General features: G+C 39.7%; 2 protein-coding genes across 4 annotated transcripts in view; both read left to right on the forward strand.

The window, feature by feature from the left end:
- Positions 1-2,691: 2,691 nt before the first annotated feature.
- On the forward strand, positions 2,692-5,366 carry LOC117460537 (tumor necrosis factor receptor superfamily member 6B-like). The gene is made up of 5 exons (XM_034102015.1): positions 2,692-2,756; positions 3,672-4,065; positions 4,220-4,399; positions 4,528-4,609; positions 4,712-5,366. The coding sequence occupies exons 1-5, from the start codon at positions 2,706-2,708 to the stop codon at positions 4,950-4,952; spliced, it is 948 nt and encodes a 315-aa protein (XP_033957906.1). The 5' UTR covers positions 2,692-2,705; the 3' UTR covers positions 4,953-5,366.
- A 620-nt stretch (positions 5,367-5,986) lies between these two features.
- Positions 5,987-27,884, forward strand: part of LOC117460536 (F-actin-uncapping protein LRRC16A-like) — a 64,871-nt gene continuing 42,973 nt past the window's right edge. For all 3 annotated transcript variants that reach the window (XM_034102012.2, XM_034102013.2, XM_034102014.2), the window contains exons 1-2: positions 5,987-6,465; positions 9,579-9,676. In XM_034102012.2, coding sequence (XP_033957903.1) covers positions 6,426-6,465; positions 9,579-9,676 — 138 coding nt within the window. In that variant the 5' untranslated portion in view covers positions 5,987-6,425. The remainder of the gene's footprint in view (positions 6,466-9,578; positions 9,677-27,884) is intronic.

The following is a 27,884-nucleotide window of genomic DNA, read 5'->3' on the forward strand; positions in this document are numbered from 1 at the left end:
AGAAAGTCTCCCGCTGCAACGGCCTAAAAAACCTAACCCTAGAGGACCTCCTGAAGGTCACCGACAGCCTGCCAGGGGTCAAAGTTAAGCTGGAGGATGTCCGGGCCGTAGTCTCCACTTGTCTGCCCCAGCAGTACATCCTGCAGCTGCTACACCTCTGGAAGATGGCAAACTATGACCTGGATCTTGCCAAAGGTCTGTCTCACAGTCTGAGGGTGCTGCGCAACAACGGGGCCCCACGCCATCTGCTGAAAGGCCTGAAGAAGTTTAGCCGCATCATAGGAACCACCTCCACGCACAAGATGTATGAGAAGATGTTTGTTAGTATGCTTCACGATGAGTCCTGTTTTAAGGCTCATAAACCATTAAATGAATAATCATCTGGGAGGTACACACAGGAATATATGCCATCTATAGCATACACAAACACTCAAGCATTGTCAGATACAGAACACACACAAAAGGACAAACACTTAGTGAGCAGAGGGGTACCTGTATGTGAAAGAGTAACAGACATGGGTAACTTGGTACAATCAGGGCTTTAAGATATTATCAAACTATGCACATAGTGCCAAACTGTAACACAAGGGCAAGACGGGAGGTACATTCTTCTTTGCCTGCATGATTTCCTAGACAAACCCTCTGCCAGAATAAGGTTGCTTTCATTCTATGAGGTACCAATGGATTGCTTTAGTTTCACCCTCAGTCCAGAGTATCTGTCCACAGTTATGCATTTAATAATCCTAAAAGAAAAAATACTTCAGGCAGGCCGAAATAAATAAATAAATGTCCTGGAAACTTTTGACCGGAGTCTGTGAAAAATGAAAAACTATTTATGTTGTAAATAGCACAATATTTTATGGAAGACAGGCTGGCAGGTGTTGTGTTTTTATTATTGTTGCTTTCTCGCAGATTGAGAGGAAGGATTTGGTTTCATAATGAAATACGTGCATTTTTTACAGTCCTTTGTTTGTTGGCTTGTTCTGGACTGCTGGCAAGTAGAGCTCATCTGATTTTTTTTAACTGTCAGCTATATGAATGTACAAAGGAGTGCAATTGTTTTATATTTAAAATAATAATAATGATTTTACTTTCTGAATATGTAAAGGCTTGTTTTATTACTTATCAGAAATACTGGATTCCGAATGCTGCAAGTTCTTGAAGTGATATTTTTTTTATATATTGTTTTTATCACTTTTATATTATTATGACCTTTATTGTATATATGCCTGACCATTTTAAGCTTGTGTAACTTGTGAACACTAATGTCAAATGATTTGAATAAAATCACTTTGTAGAAAGGCTTTTTTCTTCATAAATTAGCAACTGAATTGGTCCTGGGAGGGGCCTTGATCACTGAGTGCCTGACAAATCATTCCAATTTAAGATTGGCTTTCTGCCTGAACAGATGCAGGACCTTAATTTGGACCATACAAAGCAGATTGACAATACAACCAAAGCTTCATTTTTAGGTGAGTTAAGTCTTAAATCCTCTGTGTAGCACTTGGCCTGCCCAAAAGGTTTCTATATATTTATTTAAACATAATTATACAAATGTACATATGGAAGCTTTAGCATGCCAAATGATTTCATCAGTGGTAGGTCTATTTTTCTTAGATAAAATAAGTACACACACACACACACACACACACACACACACACACACACACACACACACACACACACACACACACACACACACACACACACACACACACACACACACACACACACACACACACACACACACACACACACACACACACTTGTCTCTATGGATAAAGAAAGATAACATTTTAAAGCCAGTTTAAAAGTAATCTATTTTGATTTGCTAAATTGCACTGCACATTTCTTACTCTACACGTATAGTGACTCATTCAAAGGGGACATTTTACAAAGAGAGAAGGATAAAGGTTATTGCCACATTATAACACATTCAACAACCAGCTTGGATCATCAAAAAACACATTTTAGGTTTAACTCAAATATTACCTGATGACGTCACAAGGACATTTTAGAATGACGTCTTTTCGGGTTGCTCTCCCCTCAAGTTGCTTGTCAAGTTTTTAGATATATTATGTTAAGACATTGTTTTCACATATGAGCTATACAGTATGTTAAAACAATATCACCTTTATCATATTTTAAAACAATATATCATATCTATATAAATATTATATTATATAAATATAGATATATAGCTCAATTACTGCACAAAAAAAATGAAATTTTAAGATACACCATTCCATTTATAAAAGACTTTGGAAATGACTGTAGATTATACATGTGGTATATCATAACAGGTTTACTTTTGAATTTGTATTGCTGGTATCCCAATATGTAACTTATTATTGTTTGATTGTAATTTAGATATCCTGTAATTATATTGACTGACTATAGACACTAAGGCCAGCGAGACATCTGGGTGAGGATTTCCAGTCATTTATAATTCCTGGTTATGAAGAGTGATATCAGTCTTTTGTCACATACAACAGAACCAGGAACAGCCTGTAATGGATTCAAAGAAAAAGTTACATGTTGGCCAATTACCAAAAACCCTAAATGAATACTTCCTAAAGACACTGCCGTGTCCATAATTCAATTTACATGACGGAAGTAGTTTGACCTTTCCAAAAGAGATGTTATAACTCATTGTCTGCAAAACACACGCCCACACATAAATGTCCTATAGGAGGACTGTATAAATGGCACTGGTCCTCTTCTACAGAAGCAGCGACCTGCACATCATCAACATGGTGAGTATTCTGTAGTGTAAAATGATCAAATCTAGCAAAAACAGAGATTAAGGATTATACTTTGGTGTATGTGGGATGAAAGTAATATAGAAAAAAGTATGATTATTAGATGTAGCAGTCGAGATTATGACCACTATTTTTTAAGGTTTTATACAAATTCTCAGGTGAACTAACAAAATACTGGATAATCAGAAAGTAATTTAATATCCTATTGGAGTGAATTGAGAAATGTGTGTGGCTTTTTATTTGGAAATGTCTCTTGAAATTTGTAAAAATGGACGAAAAAGTTATCACTCTGATCAGGAGCTTTTAGCACAAGTCCTAATGTATATTTATCGAAAGTGTTTTTAACAGTTAGTGACCTAACAAGTCAGTACTCTTAGGGGTTATGAACAGGATTCCTTACGAGAAATAGGAGAATTAAATCCTATATAATCAACTTATTTTATGATATAAAGAATTGTTTGACAAATGCTGCTGCTGTCAAATGTTGTCTGCTGCAGTGCAATAATGAAATAAAGTTAGAAATATCTGGGTACATTCCAATACAATTTAAATCACAGACACTGATTCCTTTCCAATTAAGGAATTTGAAGTGAAATAAGTCAATTAAGTGAGTAAAACTAAACAAAATTGCAAATATATATCAGACTATTACTGATGAGGTTGATGAAGCTGTAAGAAATATGTAAAAACAAAAAATCGTGTCACATTATACCATTATTTGAATGTCTCTAATGTGTACTGTCTTCTAGAAAAAGGTAAAGATGAATGGCATAGTTGTACATAATAAAGAGGCTAATTGAAATAAACTGTAGGCTAGTAAAGACACTGGTGTTGAATTATTAATAAAAAAAACAGTATCAGAAAAAGCCTGAATATACAGTAACTAACCAATCACGATCCTCTCCTCAGCTCCTTTTACCTGCGCTCTTCCTGCTCTCTGGGGTCCTCCAAGGTGTCGCGGTGGTGGAATCCGTTCCCCCCACTTTTAACCACCGAGACCCATCCACCAGAGAAACCCTCATCTGTGACAAGTGCCCACCCGGCACGCACATGACTGCGTACTGCACCCCCACCACGCCCACCGTGTGCGCACCGTGCAGAAGCCGCCACTTTACCGAGTTATGGAACTACCTGCCCCGATGTCTTTACTGCAACAACTACTGCATGGAGAACCAGGAGGTGGAGACGGAGTGCACTGCCACCACCAACAGGGTCTGTCGGTGCAAACAGGGCTTCTACATGACCAATGAGTTCTGTTGGACACACTCAAAGTGCGGGCCCGGAAACGGAGTTAAAACTCAGGGTATGTAACAGAGAAACGATAATTTCTTATTTTACTTTGTAACGATTGGCTTTCAATATGTTTATGCTGAAAGCTAACATACACCCACCCAAACATGATTTAATCGTAAATCTCAACATTGTTTTGAGCCAAAATGCATTCTTGTTATCTGTAGGTACGTCACAAATAGACACTGTTTGTGAACAGTGTTCCGATGGCTACTTCTCCAAATCATCTTCTGCGCTGGAGTCGTGCGTAAAACACCAGGAATGCGCAAGCGGACAGATTTCACTCCTTCCCGGCTCAAATAACCACGACACATTGTGTGGGTCCTGCGAATATCTTTCAAATGGAGGTATGTACTCAGCACAGCAGTGAAATATAACATTATTTAAAACAATTTCAATTCTTCAAGATTCTTTGTCTTTTTGTGTATGCAAACGATAAAGAAATTGGATTTTAAACTCAGACATTCTTTCTCAGGTGAGACACTCAGGACATTCGTCTCAGGATTCTTCAGCAGGCAGAGGATGCGCGTGGCAAAAATGACGTTATTTATTGCCAGGTGAGCCTAGTCAACCCACACACTGCTCCTCTGTACATTTTCCTTGTTTCACTTCCTTTCCACTATTCCCTATAATTCGAAACCATCATCTCCCTCCAACAGCTACATTCATAAATCAGAAGAGGGGGTGCATCTCAGCGGCACGACTCTACCCAAAGAGAGAAGACCTCTCATGGATCTAATCCTAACGTGGCTGGCTCAGGCTCCAGAGGAGCAGCTGAAAACATTGCCACTGATGCTGAAGGCTTCAAATCTCTGCCACATGAAAGAAAAACTAGAGATGGTAGTAGATAAGATGAAACAGCAGAGCCCAAACTGTACTTCACCATTTATAGATGTTTAGATGTAGACTGACAGTATATGGTGCATACAGCACACGTGCACAAATACCTCTTAATTTTATTTGGCCTTTTGCCTAATTTGAAAACAAGTTTTTTTTCATTAAGATTACTGCACTGAACTAGTGATGTTTATCTGTTTTTTTTGTTTATGTTTAAATGTAGGTCAGACTGTTAACTTCAGATTTATAAGGAGGAAAAGGTGAATAAATGTCCAAAATTGAGAGATGTGTAAAATATGGAAACATATTGTGAAATTCAAGCGTTACATAATAACTTATTTTTGATACGAAATGTAACTTTATCTTAAATTAATGTTATATTAGACATGTATAATACGTTCTCTAAAAATTATGTGATATCAAACTGTTATGTGTAACAGCTAAATAAAGTTTACGGTATGTTGTCGCCTAATCTGAGCCTGGCTGTATTTGAACTGAATGACCACAAGGTGTCAACCTCCTCTTTCTTTAACTCTGGTCATTGTCAAATAAAACGTTTGCATATACAATGAAATGTCTGAAACAATATGAGACATGGTGAAGCGCGATATATTTTCATTATTTTATATATGCATGTTACCTTTCCGTGTTTCATGATCAAAATAGACACTGCAATGCCCAAACAAGTAGGCCTACAGTATTATAAATCTGATTTTTTTTTTTGAAATAATGATGACAATAATAGGCTATGTTAATTGAAAGAGATCTCTGCAAAAACACTTTAAATTACCCATAATATCGCTACATGGATTTGGAGTGCATTTTACTCCAAGTCTGATTTCAAAGTGATATTATTATAAATTAGCTTTAAACCTGTCCCATACTATGGCTATATAATCCACTGGGAATAGTAGCCTACTGGTTATGTACAGCTACCTCCTATGCTGCAGCATGGGATTAGGTCCCCACGAGACTACGCCAAGGACCGCTAGAGGTCCCTGGTTCGCAGTTTGGGCACCACCATTGTAGCCGTCTCATTCATATCTGGCTGACACCACCACCGCCCCCTCGTGCCACGCCACACCGCCCCGGCATCGCATCGGCTCCCTGGCTGTCGCATCACCGCGTGGGGAGGGGCCCCGGTTCCCACTATTGACTGCTCGGCTGTTGTATGACCGACCGCTTTACGTTAGGGCCACGGCCACAGAGGATGTGCGCGAGCGCTGCTCTTTTCATCTGCCTGAAGCGCACAATGTGCCTGGTTTCAACATGATTTTAAAGGGACCTTAGCGGACTGACTCTTTCTCCAACATACAACCCGTGAACCCTGTTTAAACCGAGAAGACATGCGCCGGGATAAACGCGATTACATTGTCCGGACACCGCGAGACGAGAGGAGCATGTAACCGGGAGAACTGCACCGGAGGGCAGCACCTGACACTTCTGTCTCTCGCTCCTTGTTTCCTCAGAATTGGAGTGTTATCCATGTGTTGACTGAACGCTCTTCGTTGTTTTGGGATTATTATCTTCAGCAAAATGAGCGAGGAAGTGTCAGAGGTCCCCAAAGAGCTTCTGGGTAAGAATTGATCATTTGTAGTAGCCATGTGTCCAGGCTGCAACAATCCCTGATGCTGCCTTTCTCATATTCCTGACTCACAGTGTGCATGATTGTGTACTCCTGTACTGTCCTTACTGAACTGATGCAATATAATATATCCCATTCATACAGAACAGCCATAGACTTACTGTGGCTGAGACACAATAGCAACGCTATATTTTAACGTTAAGTATCTTGCCAAAATATACGTTGTGATTAAAAAAGCATTTAATAAAGAGTCAAAATCTTACTTTACACTATGAATCCATTATGTTTGGCTGCAGTATAGCTTGAAGCTGTGTAAACATGTAGCTGAGCTGTTGTTGATCGAGGTGGATGTACTGTTGATGCAGTGTGGAGCCTATATTTGGAAGAAAAGCTAAATAGTTTATATGTGAGTGGCCAGCTGGTCTTACCACATAAATTGCACGTTTATTTCCACAGTAACCTTGGTGCACTCTCAAATACTTTAGCCTTAGTGGTCTGTCCTCTTGGCTAAAGTCTGCCAGGTTTCTTATGCTTTATTTGTTCTGATTGTGGACTTACCTTTTAGAATCCTGCTGACTGTTTGGCTCAAGCTCAGGGTCTCTTTGTTTGGCAAGTAGCTCAGTTGTTGACACCTCAGTGCAATGTTGGACAAGCACAAGCTTTTTTTCTCCCTCTCTCACAAGCATACAATGTTCATCTGGCTCCATATATTTCTTAAAGAGAAATAAATAGTGCAGAATGTAGATAAGGCTTGGTGGAAAATGCTATGTCATCTATTCAGTTGGTGATACATGCATTTGATTATTTATACGTTTTGTATCCCTGTACTCTCACCCAACTATCATGTTTTTTTTGTCATCCAGTCTGTTTTTTCAGCACCTACAATAGTTATCTTACAGAAGCTAGAGGACAACATCGTGTCCTTTTGCTTAGGATTTAACTTCAATGTTTGACGGTTATGTAGCTTAATATCATTTTATCCAGGAAACATTATTGATGGAAACATTCCACATGTCTGATTCATCATTTTATTCACCTTTCCCATAAATAACAATGCTTCAGTTTTATATAATATGGTTAGTCTGCTGACATACTGAATTCCTGTATAGATGGGAAACATTCTTTGTTTTTTCTCACTTTATCCAGGACTAGAAACACAGATTTCCGACATCCACTCAACATAGAGTGAGAAAGTTCAAGACTTTTCCTGATTCGAGCTTCACCAATTTTCCTAACACTGCACACTTAACAGCCCACTTAGGAATTCAGTATGTCATGGTCATGTATCACATTCACATACCATGTGGTGTTGTCTGGATGAGTATGTAACCAGCCATTGTTTGAAACTGCTGGTGCCGGTGATTCAGCAGCATTCAAAATCACTGTTGGCATCCAGTATCTGCAACGCATTTCAGAGTGATGCTGCAGAAAGAAACACCATAGACTGAGTTACAGAACATTTAGAGGATCTAACCTTCAGAAACTGTGTTTGTATGCCGAGACAATATTTTACTGACATGCATTCAAACACTTATGAAAGCATAAGACAAAGGGAGAAACAAACTTCAAATATGTTTGAATGATGTCTGGTAAACCTGTTACCCTTGAGTGATCAGGCAAAGCGATGCCTTCAGGTAACATACCAGTGTTCAGCAGGCTGTTCAGTTGAAGTTCTAGCAGCTAGGGCTGTCCTGCTGTGTCAAAACAGGGTTACTGTGTCATCTGTTTGTGGGACAGACCTTTGACGAAAATGAAGTTGAATTTAAGAAGGGGATGAAGCATAGCAAAGCACAGCTCATGGACAATTTGGTGAGGTGTATGTTATTGAATCTGCTCACAATTAAGCAGTTTTTAGACGGCATTAAATGAAAGATCCTAAAATAAGTTTATGATTTATTCGCATAAATAATAAATCACTAACAATAGAAATGTTGTTACATTATGAACAATTGTTTCTTCTGTTTTGTATCCTCTATTGTTTTGACTACCATAGTCTAACACTGTTGTTTATATCCTTAACATCTCCAAAAGGTTTTCCAATTGCAACTCTCTAGATATGAACACCACAAATCTGATTTGTGATCTCATCACATTAATGAACAATTCTGGGTTAGCTGTGGGTCAATAAATGAGACTGATTTTATGGGCTTGTAAATTGTTTGTTTGAGTGTTTTACAAGGTCATAGGTCTCCCATTTCCCCCACCTTCCACACGAGTCCCTACTGAAATTCATGCCAGTGTGACCACATTTACATGCCTTAACTGTCTTATGCAAACCACCAGACAGCCGGCTAGTAAATGCCCACTCCTGTCACCGTTTTAATATATGAGCAGAACATGGAATTCATTTTTAAAAATGATATATGAGAGTCTGGAGTTTTTTTTTTTCCTGGATTGAAAACTATCCGGTCTCATTAAAGCATTTCATTTCATTAGGTGTCTGCAGTAAGACTGTATTTTAGGAAATGCTTCAGCAGGACATTTTCCATGGAGATTGTTTAGAAAGGTTGGCAGATTTGCGCTTTGCTTTATTATTAGTTTCCCTTTGATCAGATGATGGTTTGTGGAAGCCTGTAGGCGTGGAAGCCAGCACAGACGCACGCACACACACACACACACACACACACACACACACACACACACACACACACACACACACACACACACACACACACACACACACACACACACACACACACACACACACACACACACACACACACACACACACACACACACACACACACACACACACACACACACACACACACACACACACACACACACACACACACACACACACACACACACACACACACACACACACAGAATCCCTCTCAGACACATGTTCACAGACTAAACCAGCCCCTGTGTGGCGGAGGAGTGAGAAGTATGGAGAGGTGTCTGACCCAGTTCTGATCAATAAACCAGTTAGGGTTGTAAACATACTTTTTAGGAGCTAACAAAGGCAAATAAAAAATAATTTTTAGATAAACCTCTTCGCAGTTTTTTTCTTTTACTTCTAATTCAATGCACAGGTATGCAAGTATTTCCAAATGTGAGTCTCTCATTATGTTATCTACTCTCTCGTCTTCCCTGTGTAGAGAGTGTGAGGGATGCAGTGGGGAGGAAGGTGAAGCTGTCACTGAGGAGGAGAGTCAAACTGGAGATCAAAGGAGACAAGACGGAGAACAGAGTCTTGGTGAGTCAATTGCTGCTGCTTTCAAGCTTCTTCTTCATTAAGGGGACATCTGTGTCTGTCTATTTCTCCCCATGTTCCTGCTCTTGGAATATACAGATTGCATTTAAGAACATCAACACCTATGGGCTCAGAACAGTCTCATAATACACACATGCGCACAGAAGGATTCACACTTGTATTTCATGATCCGCAAAAGGATTCACACTTGTGTTTTTCAATGCACACACAAATGTGTTCCGTTTCATATAGGCCTACACGTAAATAAAATCCAAATACAGAAAAAAGTTTTACATATGTATTTTTGATCCTCACATATTTGTTTTCCGTTTAAAACCTCTGCACCTGCAAACACAAACAGTTTTCTGTGCATGGATCGCTGTGCATTCGTGTGTGGGTTTTTTGAGACTCCCCTGACGGTCAGCCGATTCGTAGAAATTATTTCTATCTATAGCCAATCAGATGTCTCCTCAATTCTAAGCCAATCACATGAGCGCGCCCCCACGAGGGTAGATTTCTTGCGTTCATGACGTAGCGCTTCATGTACGCATTTTGCGCAGTCCGGAGCAGACAGCTCCATGGATCTCAGGACACCTCCACTCTCAGTACAGCGCCACTTTCCGAACAGGAAATGCACGCAAATACAAGCCTTTATATTATTAAGGTACAGCGCCACTTTCCAAACCATTGATGAATGCTTGTGTACACAAAAACGGCAGGCAAAACCGTTTTAAATGTGTGTTTCCTGTGTGGCGAATACAGCTGCTTTATTTATGTCTGTATGAAGTTGTTGTGAGTGTGGAGGGAGCAGCTACAGGTTAGCTTAGCCTAATCGATCAGTGCACTACGAAGCCAGTGCTAGACAGTGACCTGTTAACGGGGGGAGCCCCGCCGGTCATTATCGGCCGATATTCACTCTTAATAGTTTGATCGGTGCTCTCTATAAAGGCCGATTAGGAGAGCTGGATCTGATCGATATGGACATAAACGCGAGTGAAGTATAACCGGACGCAAGAGAGAGATCAGATCAGCTGCTAAATCTGATGGAGACACGCTGCTCTGCATGATCACCTGATGCTCCGCCCTCAGTTTAGCGAGCTGACCAGACTGCGCAAAATGCGTACATGAAGCGCTACGTCATGAACGCAAGAAATCATACCCTCGTGGGGGCGCGCTCATGTGATTGGCTTAGAATGGAGGAGACATCTGATTGGCTATGGATAGAAAAAATTACAAGTACAAATCGGCTGACCGTCAGGGGAGTCTCAAAAAACCCACACACGAATGCACAGCGATCCGTGCACAGAAAGTGGTTTGTGTTTGTAGGTGCAGAGGTTTTAAACGGAAAACAAATATGTGAGGATCAAAAATACATATGTAAAACCTTTTTCTGTAATTGGATTTTATTTACATGTATATGAAACGGAACACATTTGTGTGTGCATTGAAAAACACAAGTGTGGATCCGGAAATACAAGTGTGAATCCTTTTGCGGATCATGAAATACAAGTGTGAATCCTTCTGTGCGCATGTGTGTATTATGAGACTGTTCTGAGCCCATAAACACCTTGCTCTTTTCATCTCTCTCTTTTTTATTGAGCACTTGAAAGGAGATCATTATTTCAGTCACATTAAGCATCACTCAGCTATACTTTGATTTTGAGTTTAATTTCATACAATTTAAGTTAGAGAGATAGTGAGAAAAAGAATAAACACTCTATAAGCTCTGTTTTCATTTAGTCTGAGGACTGGGCATTGTTTTTATGTTGTTATAGAAGGTTTTCAAAAAGCATTGTTATCTTTTCTTCACATTCTCGGAACCAGCATCATCATCAGTGAGCTTTTTTTCCCGTTTCATATTTTTTCATTTATAGGAAGGTTTTATGAGTGATTGCCAACATGCCTCCTAGTTTTTGGGTTGTGTGATTTCCTCTGTGGCGCTTTCTGTATTTGGGCCAATGTATTAAGCCTCCGTTGCAAATTGTACAAGAAAGTGTTTCCATACGATCTGAACGACTAATGATCTATAGCAGTTTGATGAATTTAGACTCAAATGTAAACTAAGTTGTGCCCCTGTTTGTTTGGCCTATATTTATTTAGTTTTTAATCAAATTGCCACCATTAAAAACAATGCTGAACTAGCTATTGACAGTCATCCCTGTTTAAAAGGAACTAAGGATGCACAGACAACTCTCAATGGAGTTCTTTGATGGGAAAGAAAACTTCTCAGGACGTACTGTACTGATTCTCTCAACAAGAGTTGCGTTTAAAAAAGAAAATATTTCTCAACAGATATCAGAGATAAGATTATCCCTTGTAGTGTAAGTGACACTGAATCTAAAAACCTGGTTACTATACAAGAAATCAGGCAATTTAGATTTTAAAATGCACACTTACCTGTCTGTTTTACTTCACATAGTATCTGCCTCATGTCTCCATGGGCACCTCCGTTTAAATATTTGTCAACATCAATGAAAAGTCGCTCTAAATCAACATCTAAGGTATACATTGAGGTATTTCATTTATCAGTCACACCTCTGTTTCTCCATCAGCCTCAATGTCATCTATTGGTCAGGTGGAAATAGAAGCTCAGACCATTAACCACTGGTCAGCGGGCAGCAAATTCACTGAAGGATAAATAATTAAGAACCTGGTAGATCATTAAAAATGCATATTGACTCTTTCGGGGCTTGAACCGGATGAAGGGCTGATAGTTAAGACGGAAGAGTTTCTTCGGTAAATCAGTATTCGAGCAAAGTCCATAAAGTTTGATGGTTGAATCACAAAGCTTTCAGTTGCTGTGAGTCAATGCACACACAACGTTAAATATGTGTGGCTGTGGGTGGAAATCACAGAAGCCGTTTAGTTATACAGCTCTCAGTGGACTGAGAAGCTTTTAGTTGTACAGCTCTGTGTGGAGTAGAAATGATGGTGAAGAAACTTTGAATAGCTTTGGGAATAGACCTGCACAGCCAACATGTCTGCTTTAGGATTTGATATTGTGTGCTATCAGCCACACTTGTGTCCACACCCCGTGCAAGATAACTTGGAAGATGAGCTTAACCTTCACCTCTCTTGTACTCTGCTAAATATTCTGTGAGCAGGCTAAAGTGGGAAGCAGCAGGAGAAAGTGGGTTTCTATGAAAAGAAGAAAATCACACTTGTCAGTATATGTAAGAATCTAAAGCCATCAGTGTTACAATGTTACATCACATAATGAACATGGAGAGAAACACTCATTTGAAGTTCAAATTTTTCTTGTATAATATTATCCACTTATAATATTCAACACAATCAAATTTACTCCAGTATAGTGTTACACAATCTTGACTAAGAGGAATATTGCCTTATTTTCTTTACATTTTATTAACGTCAATATGACTATGTGTATGTAAAATGAGACTCCGGGATAACATCCTACAAGGGGAAGTATCATGAAAGCGTTTATATAATACTACAAACTTGAGTTTTACATACAACTTCTCCCTAAATACAATTTAAAATCATAAGAAAGATGCCCCCTAGATTAGCTACTGTATTGAGACTAACTTTTGGGATCTTTCAAACATGGCAAAAAGGGCCACAATTAAAATAACAAGTTAAGTTACCCTTTACCAACTTTGAGAGTTGACCATATTGATTTGTATTCTTCTTCGTTGTAAGCTAATCCTAAAGTGTTGCACTGGAGTGGATGTGTTTTGTTGTTTGTTAAAACAATGTTTTTACAATTAGCATGTGTTATTTGTTCTTTTGTGATCTGCCAACATAAGGCAGCACAACAACTGCATATTACTTATAATTGAATCCAGTCATGTGCTCGGTTTGCTCGTCTGCGGCTCGCTCTCTTGACGTGGCTATGACAACAATGTCATCATGTGGGAGATGGAAACAGAGGCTATAGTGGTGTGCGCATACAGTAGACACACACATGCACACAAAACAATGCAAAGCAGTGGGAGTCAGTACGGGGAATCGAGGAATTCCAGTGGAGTGGTTCTGGTATTTCATCCAGACGCAGGGCATGAGAATGACTCGGTGAGTTTGTAATAACGCTCTGCTTGAGCGGACTGAACAAATAAACCACTGTTGTTGTTCTGCGGAAAAAAAAGACTTCAAAAGACCGATATTACAGGAAGTGTTTCAGAGAGACATCAAACATGGCATGAACTTGAAAATGCCTTTTTTTAAACTTTATTTATTCAGGGGGAAGTTTATTATAAGCAGTTCTCTTTATTTCGGAGAAGCCCTGATCACATTCACACAGTAACACATTCACATGCCTTTTCCAGTGGTATTTCCCAGTATAAATCAATCCAAATGAGCACATACCTCACATTGTGATTTACAGTCCAGATTTGATGTTTTCATTGACATTTATTGAACTTCCCTTGTCAGCTTACTGCATCCACATACAGTACAGAGTTACATTTATTTCAGACAATTTAGGGCATCTATGTTCAGTGTAAACACCGACAATGATGGGAGGAATATGGTTATTTCATCTCTGTACACACAAGGCTGTCCCTTTTTTCCTGCGGAGCTTCGCTCAGACGGGGAGTGGAGCACTACAGTGCCCGAGGCGTCTCTTAAGCACATTAAAGCCTGATAGATACAGTCATCTTCCGCCTTTGAAGACGGAGGGATGAAGGTGGTAGAGATAATAACATCAGTCCATCAAACACACCCCGAGGAAGTAGAGAGGGAAATGGGCAAGGAGACGTTCTATACAGGGCAGTTGAGTTGTGCTACAAACTCATCAGTGACACGGCAAACATTTTGGAAAAACGATTTTAACATAGTATCACAATTAAAGTTTTTACAGGCATATAGGATTTCTAATAATAAATCTAAATTTCATAAGGCAAGCAGCTTGACTTTTTTCAGACCCATAGATTTAGTGCTCTCGGATGTCCTGCCATTCGTCATGTAGCAGTGCAGCTCATTCACAGATCCTTGGCTCTCATTTAAAAACCACAACATTGTTGGGTTGGAGTGGTGTCAAACTTCCTCATGATCTCCTGTTGTGAATAAAAGAAATTGTATGGGTGTGTGTTTGTCCTAGCCAGAGACTGTCTCTAATGGTGATTTGCTTTATTGCCTCTCATTGTTTGCTTTGTATGTGGGAGGGGCACTAACCCAGCACAAAGCTGCTACACACCAACACAATGATCTTAATGATCTAGAGTTGCACAGATTTTAATCTAGTTTGTGCTTGGCCTTTTAATGTCATGAAAAAGGTAGAGCCAATATTTGACTCGAGGATGTCAGCGTTTACACATTTTGTCTGCATAACACATTCCCTATAACAATTGTTTACTTGTACCATTGGTGATAGAGAACCTGACTGTGCGTCACATTATAACACTACATAATATTTTAGACAAAGATGTCTTGTGTCACAAACAATGATGGACTTAGCCATTTTCAACTTCAAAGCTAAAACATGGTCCGATAATAAGTCATTTATTTACAAAGAAACAGCTTGTAGCTAACTAACTGGGGAAATATTGTCTCACAGTCTCATAGTAGCTCTCTAAATGTTTCTTTCTTTGTCCTCAAGAAGTTAAGTTTCACCTTCTAACCCCATTAAGTTTATCTTTTTGCACGCACTATACTTATTTTCACTTCTCTTCCTCGGTTTGTTTGGATTTTGACCTTGAATGTCTTCACCACACATTTTTCAACATCACATCACACAATTTGTAAAATTAAATCTGTAACGGGTATATATAAAATTGTCTGCAATAGGGCTTTTTTTTAAACTGTAAATGTACTGACCTATCTCTATTTTTCCCTGTCACATTCCTCAAAGTTTCACCTTGTGCTAAGATGACTCTGCTTAGTAAAACAACAGACAGTTTGGCCATTATAAAGTGAAACAAAGTGTTTCGAGCAAATGAAAGGAAGCCTTACTAATTGTATTACATTGCAGGTTCATTGCAGCCTTTTATGTTTGTTAGCAACACTAATGTGTCTTGCTAATTCTGGTCTCCTCAGGGAGACTAAATGTATTGTTATTCCTCCAAGGTGGAAAATGTTTAAGAACCCGTGCTTATATCTGAGAACAGACCAAAGCCTACAATTTTCTTTCCCGCCACCATCCCGTGCTCTTCATTAACCCCGAGGTCTGTCATTAGGGCCAGTGAGAAAATGGAAGCGACCCAGTTCTGTGCTCCCTGAGGATCACCTGTAATGTCCTCTCATGGGAGCCTGCACTGGTATATTTTGTTGGCGGTGATAAAAGCTCTTCCTGAGCAAGTATTCTCCACATTTTATATTCCCTTTGATAACAGAATTTGTTATTTAGTCTTTGCTGTAGGCTGTTAAAGTTCTTTCATAGAGTTGTTACTTTATTTACAGAAAAGTAAAAAAAAAATAGCTTTGAAAGCTCTGAAACACTGACTCATTTATTGTGAAGCCTGGTTGGTTGGTCTCTACATATTTTCCAAGGAACACAGAATAATGATCGAAGAGTGAAGTGCTGGGAAGCCATTTTTAAAGATGGAGATTATTTAGTATTTCTATTAATATGATAGTTAGTGAGATATTCCTCCATAATGGTGTAATATTACATAGTTTAAAAGGAACAGCAATCCTTAGACTTACAGTAAGTATACAGACTCTTGTGTTTGCAACAGTAAGTCTGTCACAGATACAATCTTTAAGCATGGATCTGATATGTTGTTTATCTATCCTGCTGCAGGACATTCACTTGTTTTTAAAGACGAATTTAACGCATTGTCAGTATTTTTATAGTATACTGTGAGAGTCTATTTCACCCCTTTTAACAAAGAGTTGAACACATTATTGTCTTCATTCTGTCAGGAGCAAACGTCATTGTGTTTCTCTGTTGTGGGGCTTTTAAGTGTCTGGTGACATGGTAAATCTCTCTCCCTAACTTTTCCCCAATTGTGGGTGTTTGTATTTTGGGATGTGTGGTGTGGTCAGAGCAGAGTCTGACATCATCCGCATTTTTAGTTTTGCTCTCATTTTTGAGGTTGTGAAACATTTTATCTGTCTGACCCTTTGGATGAGTGAACACAGAAATGCTGTTCTTTCTTTTAATCAAAGTTCAGCCAGAGTTTGAACTTTTATAATTGTTTGTAGCATAAAAGCTCTGTCTATTAATTAGTTAATTTGCTTTGAGGTTCTCTGTTTTCTAACATGCAATGCTGTAGTGATTATTAACATAATAGGGGCAACATTCAGAACCGACCAAGCAGAATGAATGTGTCAAACGGGTCACCATTCCTGCTGAGGGAATAAGTATGCTCCTCTATAGTGTGGTCTTTAATGATTTGTGTTGTGAAAAATGGACTAGAACATTTGAAACCACCAGAAGACAAAATAGTTCATCATACTCAAAGAAAAGGATGCATAGTGACACAATTAGTATCTGTTTTTTTTTCTTAACATCTAAATAATTTAAGAAAGTGTACACAGTGAGGGGACAGTCAAACATATTAAATAAGTAATAATATAAAAGACATACTATCAACAAATTATAGCATTTGAGAAGCTCACATCATTTAATGTTTAAATAAAAAATAACCTCAACAATTAATGAAGGATAAAAATAACTTCTGATGACTAAATCCTTAATACTATTAATTTATTTGCAGTGCTTTTAGATGTAATTTTTGGATCACTCTTTTCCTTTTAACTGCAATAATGCCTTTGCACAATTTATGTAAAGCTTCCAGCCCCCCTAACCCTCAGTGTGGGAGGGGAAACATACACATGCCAACAGAGAGAGATCACAGTTGGCCTGGTGAGGATTGTATCCACCTCCATGTTTGCAGGCGACAGTGTCAAGTATAGTTAAATCCAGCTGTGAGATATCAAGGGTGACTTGTTTCCTGCCTTAGACAAACCAAAGATTTGTGATATATTTAAACATTTACTACCCTCAGTATGAAATTACCTCATTTGGTTCACATCTTTACTTCTGCTTAAACAAAGCAACGTGCTCTATTTTCATGCATTTAAACAGGATTGAAGAACCTAAAAACACTTAAAAGCAATGCCTCTCATCTTGAGTCTGATTTGCTGTGTCATACTCTGACCAATCCATCCAGGGCTGCCTTACTGTGTAGGCTGAATGCAGATGCTAGTTTACGTTAGTCAGGGAGTCTAATTTTAGCATGCTCAGCATATTCACTATCACACAGTTATTTCAGCCTCTTTCTGAGTGCTTTGGTTTCTGAAAAGGGCTCAGCTGAATGAGTCGGTTAATTAGGAGGGATTTTGTGTGGAGTGTGTTGCCAGTGTGTTTTTGTGTGTTGTCTTGTGCAGTGGACAAAGACTGTACTTCCTAGGACTGCCTTTCAGCTCTTAACTGCAAAGCATCAGACCATGTAGCAGCATAACCTCCCTGCAGTTATAGAGAAGGAAACCATATGGGGGCTAAGGTTGAACATGTTTAGAGTCTTTGTATCTATCTCTTTTATTCTGTGTTGTTATGCTATCCACTGACCTGAATGGCAGTTATTTTTATAGTAAGGCTTAGCATGTTTCCAGTCCACAATGTGCTACAAAAGCCTCCCTGGAGAGATATTAACCAGCCACATAGCCTGGCTCCATGCTAGCCCTGCCCACATTCATTCATCTTCATTATCTCAAAGGTCAGGGTCATTGTCACTCAGACAGTCTCAGTAATATAATTGACCCAGCCTCAGGTCTTTGGCTCGATAGGTTTAATTGTTATAATCTTATACTGACTTATATGTCTGTAAAAATGCAGGATCAAATATGGCACATGGGTTTTGGTGACTTCATAGAGCTCTTTTTGACCACTTCTTATTTTCATGACAACGAATAATGTGTAAGCTTGAGTTTTGTTCTAAATCTGCAAATGTTTGCACCATGTGAACATGCTGAAGTGGTAGGGCTGGTCCCGTATCTCGTGTTTGGTCAGACTGAAGGAAAAGTGGCTGTTGGGTGTTTATTGTGTAATGGCCTCTTTGGTACAGTGTCAGTTTGCTCTTGTTGGATGTAATTAAATGGGGTTTGTAGGTTGCAGACAACAGCCAGCATTGATCGGATTACAATGACATGTGTGCACTTTGTCATAGTAAATGGCCACAAAAACAATCGGGCCTAATCAATGTGATGTTTTCTGTCCAAACACTGACCCCTGAGTGATACAAAAATAAATAAGACTACATGCATAGTTAATCTTTTCCAGAGAGGCTTTAATTTTAAGAATTAAACCAGATTAATACAGATCAATGCAGATCAGAGTAGAAAGGAAGTATGTGTATGATGTCGGACAGTTTGGCTCTGCCTTCAAGGGCCGAGTTAGGCATAGTCATAGGCATTTGCCAGCACTCATGCAGCTATTTTTTTATCAGAACAACTGCACTGACCTCTCTACTACCTCTCTCTTATGCCTGGTTAGTTTTAATGGTGTCCTTGTGGTTGATGTTGCGATACTGTTTTTATCGTTGCCTTCTGCAAACTGCTAACATTATACCCTTTCCTTCATTGTTCTATTTGATGGTTTTTCTTCTTATTGTTTTTGTTTAATTGTTGTCATACATACAATATTCAGTGGGTTCAAATCCTATATACAGTGGGGCAAAAAAGTATTTACAGTAGTCAGCCACCAATTGTGCAAGTTCTCCCACTTAAAAAGATGAGAGGCCTGTAATTTTCATCCTCGGTACAATTCAACTATGAGAGACAGAATGGGGGGAAAGAATCCAGGAAATCACATTGTAGGATTTTTAATGAATTAATTGGTAAATTCATCGGTAAAATAAGTATTTGGTCACCTACAAACAAACAAGATTTCTGGCTCTCACAGACCTGTAACTTCTTCTTTAAGAGCCTCCTCTGTCCTCCACTCGTTAACTGTATTAATGGCAAACAGTCACATTCCAAACTCCCCTCTGGCCAAGACCAAAGAGCTGTCAAAGGACACCAGAAACAAAATTGTAGACCTGCACCACCTGTGAAGAAATCAACTGTGGGAGCAATTATTAAAAAACGGAAGACATACAAGACCACTGATAATCTCCCTCGATCTGGGGCTCCACGCAAGATCTCACCCCGTGGGGTCAAAATGATCACAAGAACGGTGAGCAAAAATCCCAGAACCACACAGGGGGACCTAGTCAATGACCTGCAGAGAGCTGGGACCAAAGTAACAAAGGCTACCATCAGTAACACACTACACCGCCAGGGACTCAAATCCTGCAGTGCCAGACATGTCCCCCTGCTTAAGCCAGTACATGTCCAGGCCCGTCTGAAGTTTGTTAGAGAGCATTTAGATGATCCAGAAGAGGATTGGGAGAATGTCATATGGTCAGATGAAACCAAAATAGAACTTTTTGGTAAAAACTCAACTAGACGTGTTTGGAGGAGAAAGAATGCTGAGTTGCATCCAAAGAACACCATACCTACTGTGAAACATGGGGGTGGAAACATCATGCTTTGGGGCTGTTTTTCTGCAAAGGGACCAGGACGACTGATCAGTGTAAAGGAAAGAATGAATGGGGCCGTGTATCGTGAGATTTTGAGTGACAACCTCCTTCCATCAGCAAGGGCATTGAAGATGAAACGTGGCTGGGTCTTTCAGCATGACAATGATCCCAAACACACTGCCCGGGCAACAAAGGAGTGGCTGCGTAAGAAGCATTTCAAGGTCCTGGAGTGGCCTAGCCAGTCTCCAGATCTCAACCCCATAGAAAATCTTTGGAGGGAGTTGAAAGTCCGTGTTGCCCAGCGACAGCCCCAAAACATCACTGCTCTAGAGGAGATCTGCATGGAGGAATGGGCCAAAATACCAGGGAAAACCTTGTGAAGACTTACAGAAAACGTTAGACCTCTGTCATTGCCAACAAAGGGTATATAACAAAGTATTGAGATGAACTTTTGTTATTGACCAAATACTTATTTTCCACCATAATTTGCAAATACATTTTTTAAAAATCAGACAATGTGATCTTCTGGATTTTTTTTTTTCTCATTTGGTCTCTCATAGTTGAGGTATACCTAGGATGAAAATTACAGGCCTCATCTTTTTAAGTGGGAGAACTTGCACAATTGGTGGCTGGCTGACTAAATACTTTTTTGCCCCACTGTATATATAACAGACCTTTTTGTAAGGAAAATACACCTTTACAGGTCAGTGTGTTCTGTACTTTGTGTGCAATCATGTGTGTCAGTGTGTGTCCTCATCATGGGTGTGGATTTTGACAGATCAGCAATATGTTTAACTGGGTATTGATGTTTCTGACCCTGACTCAATGAAATATAACACATTGTTTTGAACACACAAGCAGTGTGTTCTCCTCTTATTGTTTTAATCATAACCTCAGAGGTTATTAAAGCATTTATTTATTCATGTTATAATCTTAATTCAAGTAGCTTTAGTTGTTGTCATAGATATGTCCCCTTCTGTGCTTGATTTGGGATAAATCTTGTTTTTCCTGTCAAGCATAATGCATCCAGTGTTACGTTTAAATCCTCTTCATGTGTATTTGATCTCTTTTACTTAATTGTATAAATCTAATCAAGAGAGGACCTTGTATTGCTTTTGAGGAATTACCATTCAAGATCTAAACCACACTAATTGTGTTTTTATCATCGAAATCAGTGTTCAGCACTGCGTGTGTTTGTGTGTGCGTTATTAGTGCCGGCTGATGTTATCTACCCACTCCAGAGGGAAACCACGGGTAATGCCAACACCAGCCGCGAACGATCCCCCCCCCCCCACTCCCTCTTCCTCTTCCTCTCCCTGCTCTGCCTTTGTCTCTGTCATGCCTTTCTTCTTTCTTTCTCTCTATCATACCTGTGTACGTCTCCCTCCCTGACAAAGCACTGTACTTCACATTGAGGAGGGTTTCCACTTGTATTTTTCTTTGACTTGTAAAAATAATAACCTCTGCTCCTTTCTGTTTATGGCTTTTCATCCCTGTGGTCTGCAGCAATATCCTTTTTACCCAGAAACCTTGGCTCTCCATCGCATACATACATACACACGCACACACTAGGGCTTATTTTTTATTATGAAATCGCAAAGCCTGCGATTTTTTGTAATTTTTTTTTTCTTCTTCTTGTGTGTCAGTCATCCACACCAATCAGAAGTGCTGTGCTCCACATGTACCAGCCATTGTTAAACAATCAGAAGTGGCCCATGATAGAAGGTGATAGACAGATTGATCCAATCACCTGTCAAGTATTTTTGAAAGTGCCTGCCCTTTCCAAATGGCTTCCAATGGAGTTTTCCTAGATGGTTTGATGAAACAAACCATCTGAGTCAGGTTAGTAATGCTCCATCACATATTTTACATCTATTACAGGGTGAATCTTAAAGGGGACCTATCATGCAAAATGCACTGATGTCTTTTATACATAAATATGTGTCCCCGGTGCGTCGGGGAACTCACGCAGCATCAGAAAAGAAAACCCTCTCCCTTTTCCTCCGTACCCAAATCTTTTAAAAACGGGTGTACAACAAGTGGATACAGATTTGCTGCCGATATGACGTCAAATCGGCAGCGGACCCACAGAAAGTTGCTATCAGAAACAATGCCTGACGTGTTTTGGACGTAATCTCGTCTTTGTTTACATTAGCAAGCCTCGCTAACACTCAGAGCTAACCTGTACTGGAGAGCACATGTGTTTAAAAAGCAGGAGATAAAAAAAGGAACTCACCTTGTGGTAAACCCGCAAGAGAAAAAGCATTTGAGCTCCATACTGTTTCAGAAATAATCTTTAATGTGGTTTAGAACAGGATGGCGGTTTATCACAGCAGAATTTAACTTTATCTCCGGTAGAATTCTGATCAGGCCTCCTCAGGCATCATCAGGCTCCGCCTCCTCTTTTCTTTTTCTTTTTTCAAGCTAAGGACCCAAAATCCGCGTTTCTCTAACAGGGCTGCAAAAGAGGGGTATGAGCAGTATGAGGCATGGCTACAATGGGTGATCTGTTTGGGATTTTAAGCAAAAAACTTCACAGACATGTTTTGTATAGGTATGGCCCTACAATATATTTTTCCAATATAGCATAATAGGTCCACTTTAAACTAAAGCTTGACTTTAAAGCAACCCAACGGAAGTTTCATGTAAGTTTTGTTCTTTCACTCGTAGCTCAGGCTGCGGGGTGCTAGAGCATGTTGATGCGACCTTCCTAGCCGGAGATATGGCCGCATTTTACAATAAACTTCCGTTGGGTCACTTAAAAACAAATATCGCAAATCGAATCACAATTGCAATATTTGTCAGAAAAATTGAAAAAAATGTTCCCCCAAAATCGTGCAGCCCTAACACACACACACACACACACACACACACACACACACACACACACACACACACACACACACACACACACACACGCACACACACACACTCCCACACACACCCACACACACACCCACACACACACACACACACACACACACACACACACACACACACACACACACACACACACACACACACACACACACACACACACACACACACACACACACACACACACACACACACACACACACACACACGATTTTGTCCTTATCTCTGTAACCTAAATACACACACAGGGTTCTTTTAAGACGCCCTGAAGGCTGACTCAGTTCTGGGTACACGCCCCTATCAATCCCACCAGGTCCAGTTTAAAAAAAATCTTATATCCATCCAGTGTTAGAGGGAGTCCTGCCAAACTCGACTGTAATCCGAATTTGAAAGCACAATCATTTAATCCCTCTGCCCGGCCCTTTGAATGCTTGGTCAGCCTCACAGTGAGTCACATTTGGGGGTTGTTAGTGAGGCATTGATACACAGGCAGCATGCAGAGATGATGAATACAGTTACATGCTATGAATAACGGTTATTGATTTGACCCAATTCAGTAAAAATAATTTGTTTTCCCTGCCACAACCGAAGGCACATTTTATTGCTGTAATGGTTTGCCATACATATGTCTCATTTATTATTCAACACATTGTGCATATTCACTCACACTTTGATTCTGACTGAAAACAAGACAAGGAACTGTAGCAATAATGACAAATAAATTAAAAGTACAGCATGATACCACACATGTATTCATGCCTCAGCTTGCTGCAGCTGTGGTCTGATGAGGCTGGCCAATCAGATGTGTTCAGGAAGTACCACTGTCAGCCCCCTTTGTTCCCTGCCATGCTCATCTCCTCGGCAGTAAAACACAAAATGATGAGCAGGGCAGTGATAAAAGAGAATTGATGTCTCTCTTAAATCTCTCCATGGCTGCTGGCGCGCTGTGGGGAGGATTTGCACTGCTGAGAATGGTTTGCTTCAAAATGGGATATTCATTATTTGAAAAAAAGAGGAATGTATCATGAAAATGAAAAACAGCTTGGCTGTTAGGAGTCTTGTTCCTGGAAAAATGTTGAATAATTAATCTATTGTGGTGCCATAGCAATAACAGCCAATTTATTTGTTCTTTTTTCATAACATCCTATAAACCATTGAAAAAGTATTTGTGTGTTGTCTGGCCTTAAGGAGACTGTAGACAGACCACCACACTATCTGGTGGATGTTGTGTCAGGTTAGTAGTGTGATATGGAGGGGTTCTCAGACTATCATATAAGACCAGACAGTACATCATGTTAGCTGTTCCATCTCTGAACCATGCTGTAGTAAAAAAAGAGTATTACTTACTCACATTATACTGTGGTTTTGGCGCAGTGAGAGTCTGCAGACATTACAGGACCAGACCTAAGCTGCACTGTCAGCAGATAGTCTTGGCAGCGGAGAATCAATGTATTGTAAAACAAATTATTTCTTTTTCTTGAACCTGATTGAGTTGGCTTCAGAGGAAATCCCACCAGGATCTCTCCTGTGTCGCATGATTGTGGTTCATTCTCAGTTGTGCCCCTCTATCATCTAAGATTATCTCTTTGGCTTTGGAGCTAATTCCCACTGCAGGCATATTGCAGGAAAACAGAAGAGAATGCTTCCTCTGCGGCTAAGAGGATTAAAGTTTTGAATTGTGCTCAGGGTCCTTCTCAGGATGATTCAACAGATTCAATGGCCATATGTAGGGTACAGTTGGGAGACTGCTAGATGTTATTTAAAACTGAATGCAACATGTTATTGGTGTTAGACTTTATAGAAAAACCACTAACTTATATGGTACTATTTTATACAATACCTTTAATATATACTGTAAATACATGGCTTTTCAAGAACTGTCTCTACATTAGAGGTCTTTACGCATCCAACATGTTGGACCAAATTGGAAATGCATCCTGAAACTGACAAGAAACCAGACAGGCATAAATTACTTTTCAAAATAGAGACCAAAACAAAACCTTATAGAGAGAGAACAACATCACCTGCAGCAGCCCAATGTTGAATTTCAAGAAGCCATTGTCGAAAAACAACATGACAACAAAGATTGAATGGAAGGTCTCATTTAACAAAAACTAAAGTTCTTTGAAGCACCCTTTATGCTGCTCTTTAATGGTGTTATGGTGGTTTACAAGATGTGCATTTGCAAAACCAAACAGTTTTCCTCAATCTTGAAGTTGTTACTCTTTCAACACCAATAAATAAATACAGTTTGAAAGAAAGCCTGATGAGGATAAATCTCACCTCAAATGCATGGACTTGTAAAGACGTCTACCTTGCTAATGATACTCTACTGTATGTCTGCCTTGTATACTTTCTGCTGTACAGTATGTTAGCCTGTTGAAAAACAGCCAGGAGAGTCTTGCTCCTCTCTTACACTGAGTTACACCATCCCTGATTATCATAGATAAAAGCGGGATGGTGTGTTTGTTTTTTTTCTGCTCCATGTCTCAAGATACACACAAACCTCCTCTATTGAATTCATTCACCCACGCACCACACAAGCCTATGCATATTCATGTATTGTGTAAACAAGGGAAGAGTAACACAAATTTAGTATGGAAAGAGAAATAAGAGAGAAAACCATTTCATGTTACCTTTACAATCTGTAATGTTGTGTGAGTCTCTTTTACAGTATTCACTTCTTCATGCTGCAGTCGCTGATGCTTTCATTTCTTTCACAGAATGGATTTTACTGTGCAGAGATGGTTTGATTATCCAATAGTCATACATTCCACAGCATAAAGTCTCATATTGTAGACAACAACAAATGCACATCATGGCCCTTTTTACCATTTATAACCTTCTCTTATAATATAGTGTAAGTATGTTTTAAGGTGATTGTTTATAATCCCGCAAGAAAGGTTGTGGCTAAAGAAGGATGAGGACATTAAGAGATAATGGGAGGGAAGAGGAAATAAGTGCAGGAGAAGATGAATGAATGCATGGTGAGCTGATTGATTTCTCAAATGCTAAGATGGGGTCATCCTAGCAGCATTGGTTTAAACCGAGATTAAACGGCTTTTAAACACTTCCCTTCATTAAATATCTGCTTCTCTGATTGGATTTAAATCTTGGCTCCTCATCAGCATAACAGCACTTAGAATCTATTAAGTAATTTCACTCTTTGCCCTTCATCCGCCTCTGCTTCTCTCACTCTCTCACGCTCCGTCTCCCTGGTGTCCACATGCTGTCCTCAATGCCCGATCTCCCCCTCTCTCTCTCTCTCTCTTTTTTTTTGTTGCATGTTCCTAAAAATACTCTCATCCTGCTCTGCTGTGTAGACAGTTTCGGTTTGCAGCCAGCACATCATGACTCATTAATGTTGCGCACAGACACAAATGCGCATGCAGGATCTACTGGCATTATCTATGCAATAAAGAGTCTGTGTCAGCAGCGGTGTGAGGAATGTCATTGTGTCTGGGGGGTTTTTCACTGCATTATTTCTATTTTGTTTATTTAAGATATGATTGGAAATTACCCTCACAGTTTCCCAGAGCCCAAGATCATTTTGTCAACAATTGTTTGTTTTGTTAAGTCCACAGTCCAAGATCAGCAAATAATGTGAAAACTTGAATTAAACCAGTATGAGTGTATTTTGTGATGGATCACTAAACCTTTTAACCATTTAGGTAGAATGTTTTTATAATGTTTTTTGGTACCATCAGGGTTTTGAATGATATTGCTTTCACCGAAACAAATTGTGGTGTAATAGTGTGATTATTATTAATAATAATAATAATAAGGCGTGAATACACCCCAAGACATGATGGATGAATACAAGCATTTTTCTGGTGGGGGTAGATTTCCTGCAATGCTGCCACAGCTGAATGAGATGAAACACTGCTCTGTTTTGCTTCCTACAGAGAGGAAGCTTAACTGTAGGCCAGCGTGAATCTGATTTACGGGGTAAAAACTCATTGACATTCTCAAGCAAGACTTGGCTCTGCAGCGAGCTTCTTTCACTGTGTGTGTGTATGTGTGAATATGTATTCACAAATGTGTGTGTGAAGTATGGGCTAGCTGTTACCATAGTAACTCAAAGTGTGTGAGTGTGCACATGTGTGTTGGAGGGGGGGTATGTGGGGTTGACAATTTGACAGGGAAAAAGATAATCTGGGAATGGTAATACCATGAAAGAACGTGTGTGTGTGTGTGTGTGTGTGTGTGTGTGTGTGTGTGTGTGTGTGTGTGTGTGTGTGTGTGTGTGTGTGTGTGTGTGTGTGTGTGTGTGTGTGTGTGTGTGTGTGTGTGTGTGTGTGTGTGTGTGTGTGTGTGTGTGTGTGTGTGTGTGTGTGTGTGTGTGTGTGTGTGTGTGTGTGTGTGTGTGTTACAGAGAGAGCGTGACAGCAGATGCTCTCTGGTCTTGTGGACATGCTCCAATGCTGCTGCCATCTGGTTGGCTGAGTGGAACTGAAGGCGGGATGATGGTCGCTGAGAAATCAGTTGCTGATGGGATGGCTCAAGGCTTTAAGTCAACTTAAGTGTCACAGCAGAGAGAGAGAGAAAAACACCCTTCCCTTATGGGATGATATCAACATTAAAAAAAATATTTCAAAACTCAACATTATTTCACGAGTTTGTGAAATGTGAACTCCACTCTGACATGAAACAGGAGGGTGATATGGCTGTGTCCATTTGAAAGAGCAGATGGAGAGAGTCCTGGCAAAGTGCAGAGGGGCAGCCATGCATATACAGGGGGAGGGTGAAAAACTGAAGGAAACCCAACATGAATCAGTATTAATACAGGTTGAACAAGCCATTAAGTGCACTGAATTCAATTTGTAAGGAAGTCATAAACATGTCCTTTAATGCAATAGTTGACTAAGTATGAAATTATTTACCACACTCTCTAGACTGGACAGTAA

The sequence above is a fragment of the Pseudochaenichthys georgianus genome, chromosome 16 (assembly GCF_902827115.2).
Source record: "Pseudochaenichthys georgianus chromosome 16, fPseGeo1.2, whole genome shotgun sequence".
In the NCBI taxonomy this organism is placed as follows: domain Eukaryota; kingdom Metazoa; phylum Chordata; class Actinopteri; order Perciformes; family Channichthyidae; genus Pseudochaenichthys; species Pseudochaenichthys georgianus.

Bases quoted from the DNA above. Each gene is read 5' to 3' on its own strand.
- LOC117460537 (XM_034102015.1), top strand. From the start codon at position 2,706: ATGGCACTGGTCCTCTTCTACAGAAGCAGCGACCTGCACATCATCAAC. The intron at 4,400-4,527 runs GTATGTACTCAG...ATTCTTTCTCAG, and splicing joins CGAATATCTTTCAAATGGAG to GTGAGACACTCAGGACATTC. The intron at 4,610-4,711 runs GTGAGCCTAGTC...TCCCTCCAACAG, and splicing joins ATGACGTTATTTATTGCCAG to CTACATTCATAAATCAGAAG.